This window comes from Vigna angularis, chromosome 10, assembly GCF_016808095.1.
Source record: "Vigna angularis cultivar LongXiaoDou No.4 chromosome 10, ASM1680809v1, whole genome shotgun sequence".
Classification (NCBI taxonomy): domain Eukaryota; kingdom Viridiplantae; phylum Streptophyta; class Magnoliopsida; order Fabales; family Fabaceae; genus Vigna; species Vigna angularis.
Genome location: NC_068979.1, coordinates 25,624,342 through 25,632,631, shown reverse-complemented (window position 1 = coordinate 25,632,631; position 8,290 = coordinate 25,624,342). Strand labels below are relative to the sequence as shown.

The 8,290-nt window shown below is 27.4% G+C and overlaps 1 protein-coding gene across 2 annotated transcripts; it reads left to right on the top strand.

Moving 5' to 3' along the window:
- Positions 1-2,412: 2,412 nt before the first annotated feature.
- Positions 2,413-7,774, top strand: LOC108335521 (cytochrome P450 85A). Of its 2 annotated transcripts, XM_017571551.1 has the most exons (9): positions 2,413-2,620; positions 4,579-4,897; positions 5,116-5,265; positions 5,507-5,752; positions 5,935-6,021; positions 6,121-6,199; positions 6,270-6,376; positions 6,465-6,589; positions 7,505-7,774. In XM_017571551.1, the coding sequence occupies exons 1-9, from the start codon at positions 2,433-2,435 to the stop codon at positions 7,593-7,595; spliced, it is 1,392 nt and encodes a 463-aa protein (XP_017427040.1). In that variant the 5' UTR covers positions 2,413-2,432; the 3' UTR covers positions 7,596-7,774. The 2 variants fall into 2 exon arrangements, with proteins under 2 accessions (XP_017427040.1, XP_017427039.1); XM_017571550.1 differs by lacking the exon at positions 5,116-5,265.
- The last annotated feature ends 516 nt before the right edge of the window (positions 7,775-8,290 follow it).

Below are 8,290 nucleotides of genomic sequence, written 5' to 3'. Positions count from 1 at the left end.
TACAGCTCATCCATGACACATCCTAATACAGATTCCTCATTTTTTGCCTTCAAACATTCAATCAAAGACCGAACGAACTCGTTTGCTCGATCATCCGGCTTCATAACCTAAACTATTTTGATATTAATTTGCTTGGTTACATTTTTCTGCCCATTCAAATTCGAATTGCTATTTTCTCTTAAGTGTATATGACAGGACCCTACACACAAACCACTCGGCCAACTAAACCACGCCGCTCGGTGATTCCATAGCGAATTCACCTGAACCTCTAGTGGCTAGAGATTCCACAAGAACTCCTACAGAATGCCTCTCAATGTTTCCATAGCGAATTCACCTGAACCTCTAGTGGTTGGAGATTCCATAACTCCCACAGAATGTCGCTTGGTGATTCCATAGCGAATTTACCTGAACCTCTAGTGGCTAGAGATTTCACAAGAACTCCCACAGAATGTCGCTCGGTGATTCCATAACGAATTCACCCGAACCTCTAGTGGCTGGAGATTCCACGAGAACTCCCACAAAATTTCGTTCGGTGATTCCACAGCGAATTCACCTGAACTTCGAGCGGAAGGAGCTTCCAAAGAGAACTCCCACAACACGTCGCTCGGTGATTCCACAACGAATTCACTTGACCTTCGAGCGGAAGGAGCTTCAGAAGAGAACTCCTACAACACGCCGCTTGGTGATTCCAAAGAGAACTCCTAGAGTCTGCCGCTCAGTGTAGAGAGGAATGAAGACTTAAAGCGCATCGAAAACAGACTCCCTAAATACAACTTGAGCGACCTCTCTTAAACTCATAATAATCCTTGCGCACCCCTTTCAATAAAGAGCTTGCTTGGGCTTAGGGGACTTATATACTATATGAAATATACTGATCGGAGTTAATGGTCATTTAGGAGGTATTAATGGGTCAGATTGTCTTACACTTTACAAATATACGGTATTAATAATTGATTATTGGGTTTGATTGCATAAAAATATACTGCATTACAAGCCCTATAAATATACTATTGATGTCCAGGTATAATAACCTTGATCTATCCTAATAAAATAAAGATCTCTTTATGAAACATATCTGACTTGAGCGTCAAAGTGACTTCTGTAGGTCAACAATCCATTGGAGTGGATTGCGTTCTCGGAGAAGATTAAACGATCGAAAGAGAGTACAAGGACATCCTCATACCAATTCAACCGAAACATAATGTATTTATGTTTTATTTAATTATTATTTAAGTGAACTTAAAATAATTGAATAAAAATATTTTATAAATATGAGATAAAGTTTAACAGAGAAAAATGAATAATAATTTGTTGAATTTGATCTTTAAAATCCTGATCAATCATGATTGTTGAAATAAGTGATAGCATTGTTTTGTTTAATGTTATATTGTTTTTAATTAATAAGAAATTTTTTAAAGAAATTAGGTGAAAATTTCGAAGAATACTAATATGAAATATGTTAAAAAAATAACTTAATTAAGTTAAAATATTATGTCTATTTATTTTTAAATTTTAAGATCAAAATATACTAAAATTTTAAATATGGATAAATTCGAATTTTATCTCAAAATTCAAAAATAAAAAACATGTTTAATGTTTTGATTTTATATTAATAATTTGAAACATAAAGTATTATTTTTCATCATTTAATATAAAAGTGAGAATCATACATAAATGTTTACAAGAATGGTAGATAGAGAAATAATATCTTAACTCCAAATATCAGTTTGTTTTTCTATATTATTATTGTAGTTGTATGACAATATATAGTTTTTATTGATAAAATTTGGATAATATGTAACAAAACAACTCTTAAATATATAAGATTTCATTTTAATAGCATGAAACTATTAAAAGAAATATCATATATATTTAATATTTAATAATACATAATTCAAAAAATATATACATGTGTAAAGATATTATTACATAAATTATTCATAATATAATTATATCAAAAGACTCAAATTAGTTATAATTATTTAGATATATGTATTGATATTAAACCTTGCTGAATTATAACTTGAAGTATTAAAAAAATAGTGATTGTATTATTACAGGTGTACCAAAGAAAGTCCAAAATTTATAATGTAATTAAAATTTAATTAAATGTAACAATTAATACTAAATAGAATACACATATTAATGGTTAAAAACCTGCCTGTTGTAATAAATACTATATTAATTTGCATGTAACAAAAGTTTATTTTTGATTCCATAATTTGGTACGTATTTTTGTTTTATGTTTCTCATTCATTTTAAATTTATTATTTTATTTAATGTTATCTGTAAATTGGTGTCATAATTGTATTTTTGTTTCATTTTGGAACTCTATGCCACCTCAAATGTACTAATTAATTAACCATAATAGCTAGCATTATATACATAATGATTCCTCCTTTGTAACATGCAGCATTGAAAAGAGAAAGATAATGATGTTGACAATGTTTTATTATGCTCTGGCTTTCACCATTTTTGCATTTTTTGCAGTGCTGAAATGGAACAGCTTAAGGTACTCAAGGAAAGGAATGCCTCCAGGGTCACTGGGATGGCCTTTTGTTGGGGAGACTATCAAATTTCTCACACAAGGACCAGATTTCATGAAAAGGGGCACATTAAGGTGTTGTTCTATAAAAAAACCTTACATTATTCTTTAACTTTTTTATTTCTAATTTGTTAGATTTGAATACCCTTTTGTTCCTTCATATTGATTACTTTTTCTATCTTGTTTTTAAGATTTTTTTTTTCAATTCCTATAGTTGTTTATAAATTTTATAAAAGAATTTCTCCTGTTTGGATATGTTTTTTACATTTATAAAACATCATTCTTGTCTTCTAATTGAGAAAGATTAAATAAAATTTATAAAAACAGGTTTCTTTTAGACAGAATAAACATGTAAGAACTAAGAGGTTTTTTTTTTAAATACTTTAAATAACTAAATTACTATTTTAATATACTAAACTAGTATACTTATTAGTGAAACGCCCGAGATTTTAATAATTATTAAATATATTTATTAATTAGTATTAATTGAAGCTTTTCAAGATAATTAAAATATGACTGATCATAAGTTATATTAATATTTTTATCTTGCAACGCACCAGATTTTATTAAAGAATTAAATATAATTTTAGTTTCTTAGTTTTTACTAGAAATTAAAATTAGTCTTTCTTTAAAATTTTAGATTAATTTAATTTTTTATATTTTTATAATTATGTGAATTTAATTATTTTAATTAGATTTTGTGAAATTTATTTGAAATTTTAAATATATTTTATTAAAATTTCAAGTAAACTTAATAAAATCTGATTGAAAAGATTAAATTTACGTATTTTTTAAATTAAGACACTAAAATAAACCTTGAATATGTTTACTAACTAATGATAATAAAAGTTTTAAAGGATGACTCGTTATATATTAAACTATTATTTTTTATCTCTGCGATAAAAGTTACGAGTGCTTTATAAATATTTCGAACGTTTAAAAGAAATCACATCAATTAAATTAACCATAATATAAAATTGTTTTTCAGGAAATTTTTACAGAACCCCATATACCATTTTTTTTTCATTTAAGAAAATCTTTTCTGATGATTATTCTTTTGGTACACGTCCATTAATTTGACAAATCTAATTAAAAGTAAAGCTGAAAATGAAAAACAAAAACAAAATAGAACTGATAGTTAAAACTTCAAATTAATGATTTTAAAATATAACTTATCTAAAAAAATTTCGAAAACATAAAACAGCCATAAATTAGACAAATACATGAAAAAACCAAAAGAAATATTTATGATATTAGAAAAGCATATTTTTGTTTTTGTTTTAGATAAATACAAACAAACCGACATGTTTAGTACATGCATATTTTTTTGCCAACAAATAAATAAAAGTTGCTAAAACATGTAAGCATTTCTACATATTTTCTAAAACTTATGTTAGAGATTCCAAGAGCTAGGTATATGAATAGATATAATTTTCTATATTATAAATTAATTTTGTAAAATTGAATGTTTAATTCTTAAAATTATAGATCTATCATATTTATTTGTTGTTGTTAAGTATATCATGTTATTTATTATGGATTTCCTTGTCACACTATTCATTAATATTTAATTATATATTACCATATATATGTTTCAGTATAATAAAATAAAATATAAGTGGGTATAAATTACTGTTATCAACCTAAGTAACCCAACTCAATTCATCATGAATTTTATTTGAGTGAATCAATTCAATTCATTACGAGTTGGAGTCAACTTTTATTTTTCTTAGTCAATTCGGAATCAACTTTTATTTTTCTTACCAGGTGAGTTGGATTTTTAGTAAATCAAACTCAAAATTTGTTCATATTAAAATTTTAATTTTTTTAATCTAACTTGACCTATGTGATGAGTTGAGTTGGTTTGAGAATTCTAACTCATTTTGAGTCGTATAAATATTAACAAATGTTTTAGGTTTAAAGTTATTTTTTTAAAAATTAATGAAAATGCTCTTTCTATACCCAGTGTTTCTCCTATTTGTTTCCTTGTACTTCATGTAATGATGAAGCCAAGTTGTCTCCTTTGCATTCAGACATGGAAGTCTCTTCAAAACTCATGTATTGGGATCTCCTACTGTTATTAGCACGGATCCTGAAATCAACAGATACATACTCATGAATGAAGCAAAAGGCTTGGTTCCTGGCTACCCGGACTCCATGAGGAAGATCCTTGGGACTAACATTTCTGAGGTTCATGGTGCAGAACACAAACGAATAAGAGGCTCACTGTTATCTCTCGTTGGTCCAATCGCAGTTAAGGATCGTCTTTTGACAGAAGTTGATGACTTCATGAGCTCTTACCTAGACAATTGGGATGGTAAAATAGTTGATATACAAGAAAAAACTGTTGAGGTATGCATCAATCATATATATAACTGTTTGATTAAACCGTCAAAAGCATATATGCTGTTGTTGGGTCCACTGGTAAATCCATTTTTCTGAGACAAGATTGAGTTATTATTAGTTCTATTTTGAATCATGTTAGACTATGAAAGGAAGAATCAAAGCGGTTAAATCCATGAAACACTCACCATGCATGTCTGTATTCTTTGATTTGTTGTTCTTTTCATATGTCATTCTTTGTTTCCATGAAAGCTGTGGTGGAAGATGAGCCAAACTCTTTCATCGAGTACTTCAAAGCCTCATTTGATAAAATGGCATTGGGAACAATATCCTTGCCATTTAAAATTCCAGGAACTCAATATTATCGAGGTTTGAAGGTATAAGATTTTTAAAAAAATATTATGAGATAGCAAATCCAAATTTACTTTCAAGACGGCTTTGAGAAACATAAAATAAACTTAAGAACCATGCTTTTATCTTAATTTTATTTAAAATTCATTTTTGAAATATTTTTTCTTCTTGAAAACTTAAAACAATTATTAGTATTAATTAAAAAAATTATTTATTTTTAGGCCTAAAGCAGCTAAGTTAAACTAGTTTCACTTATGTTGGTCACAGGCTAGGGAAAAAGTGCTTGCAATGCTAAGAGAGCTGATAGCCAAGAGAAGAGCTTCTTCAGCTACTCATAACGACATTCTTGATCAACTTGTGAGAAATGAGGATGGTAAGTACAAGCTAAATGACGAAGAAATAATGGAGCAAATCACCACAATTTTATACTCAGGTTATGAAACGGTATCAACTACTACAATGATGTCTATCAAATACCTATGTGATAACCCTGACATTCTACAGGCAGTAAGGGTGAGTTATAGGTTTATCATTCTTTCCTGTTAAAAGCAATAATTCATGTTTTATGTTTCGGAAATCTAATATGAAATAAAGATAAAATGAATTTATAATATATAACTAGATATAAATTTTACTTTATGAACTGATTTTTTGAAATTGAGTTATATTTCTTATCAATAAAAGCCATTATGCAGGATGAGCATTTTGCAATCTTGCAGAAGAAACTGCATGGAGAACGGATCAACTGGGATGACTACAAGAGCATGAGGCAAACTCGTGCGGTAGACATTTTCTATATCAATATATGAACTAAAATTACAGAGCAAAGTGATGATAATTAAGCTAAGAGATTTTGAAGTACTTTTGTTTTGTGTGTGTAGGTATTACTTGAGACAATGAGATTGGCTAGTGTTGTTAATGGAGTGATGAGGAGGACTACTAAAGATATAGAATTGAATGGTGTGTTTTTCAATTTGAGTCAATTGCTTTGATACATGAATATTCATTGAGTATGGCAATCACTTTTTAGGTTATATGATTCCCAAGGGATGGAGGGTTTATGTTTACACAAGGGATGGTAACTTTGATCCCATTCTCTATGAAGAACCTTTTACTTTTAATCCAAGGAGATGGCTGGTAAGATTTGATAATAAAGAATTACATTGTTCTTATGTCAATAATTGCAAAACATGATCTTGAAGATAAAATGATGCATGCAATGTAGGAGAAAGGGTTGGAGACTCATAATCACAACATGCTATTTGGAGCAGGAGGTAGGGTTTGTCCTGGAAAGGAATGGGGCATGTTCAAAATCAGTATTTTTATTCACTATTTGGTGACTAGATACAGGTATATTATTAATTCTTCTCATATTTTAATTTACAATGGGATCTGTTAGCAAATTTTAAGAAAATATGTGTACTAGAAAATTTTGAAATTAATATTAAAAATCAACATAAATTCTAATTCATAAATTAATTATAATTTTTTTTATGTATAATAAAGATTAATTTAGATATATAACAATAATTTGTAAAAAATTTAACTAAATTTTTTTATTTTTTAAAATTGATTGCTACTTAATTTTTTTATTAGTGTTTTCTGTTATGTAAATAAAGTTTGTATATAGGTTAGATATCCTAAAACTCCTCATTTTATATATTCTTTTTAGTGATAAAAAAAAATTAGATTATTGTTTATAAAAAAATATATAGGTAGTTTACTCTTTTCCATCCTAACGTTCTTTTTCTTTTTTTATCTTTAGTTTTAAACAATGATATAATTGTAATGTTTAAATTTGGTAGAGTTATTATATAAGAAAAATCAAAAGATTGATTAAGTGGTTATTAAGTAGGTGTATTTTTTATCAAAAAAATTAAATATATTAAATAAGAATAATTAGATTGTTCAAATTTATATAAAGAAATGTATGTTCAAGAAGGAAAAAAAAGTTTTTTGATTAGTAAGTGTTATTAAGCAGGTATTATTCACTTTGACTAAAACCACAATAAAAGAAAACATAAAAAGCTTTTAAAACATTTAAACATTATTATTAGGAGGCCAAACACTTGTAGTTGCAATGTAAGATGCTAATGGTGGGCATATTAGTATCTCCTTTTTGGATACTAGTGGTATTTTAAGCACTCCTTTACAATGGTTGGCATTTTTATGTCTTAGTAAGGACATTAGTATTCAAATATTTTTACTATTTTAAATTAATTGCTTATTTTTCCTCTTGACTAAAAGTGTATTTTTTTTTTTCAGATGGGAAGAAGTTGAGGGAAGCAAAACACTTGCGAAATTTCCAAGAGTGGTGGCACCAACAGGACTACACATGAAGATAAAAAAATACTAAGAAGAAAGATAATCCTCTAATGTTTGATCAAGGCATTGTCATGAACCCCTATGATTATAATTCTAGTAATAAAATCACTGAGTGTTAAAATCTATTAGTAGTTATAGACATGACACTCATGTGTTTTCATGAAGAAAAAACCCTTTTAGTTTATGTATTTATTAAATTATTATGAATAGACAAGCACAATCTATTTACTAAAAAATTCATGAAAAATACAAATATATCAAATAAATTAATTTCTAATTTAAAATGTCGATTTTTTATCTTTCATTTTTAAAATTTACTATAATGCACTCAAATCCCTTATTTTGAATGAATCATTTTGATGATGTAATTCCCTTTATATTGAATACAAATTTAAAAATGTTTTACATCCGTGATTGTCCTCAGAACGATGAGTATTACTCGGATGTAATTTGTTAATAACTCTGTTATACGAAGCCTGGAAAATAGTAACTTAACTATTTTATCCAAGAACTTATGATAAGATATATATGTACATAAAATTGACTAAATTTGAAAAAAAAAGTACTTTTAAACTTAAATAATAAAATAAATGTATACAATTTTGTAAAGTTTATGTAAAATGTAACCAAAATGTTTTTACTTAACCGTAAAAGCATAACCAGCGTTATTCTGACTTCTAAATTACCTATAAAAAGAAAATTATTATTGAGTTAAAAAATTACCAA

What these genes read in the sequence shown, in the direction of transcription:
- LOC108335521 (XM_017571551.1), top strand. Translation starts at nt 2,433, where the DNA reads ATGATGTTGACAATGTTTTATTATGCTCTGGCTTTCACCATTTTTGCA. An exon ending in ATGAAAAGGGGCACATTAAG is followed by an intron (nt 2,621 to 4,578) that starts GTGTTGTTCTAT and finishes CTTTGCATTCAG; the next exon opens with ACATGGAAGTCTCTTCAAAA. An exon ending in TAAAGATATAGAATTGAATG is followed by an intron (nt 6,200 to 6,269) that starts GTGTGTTTTTCA and finishes ATCACTTTTTAG; the next exon opens with GTTATATGATTCCCAAGGGA.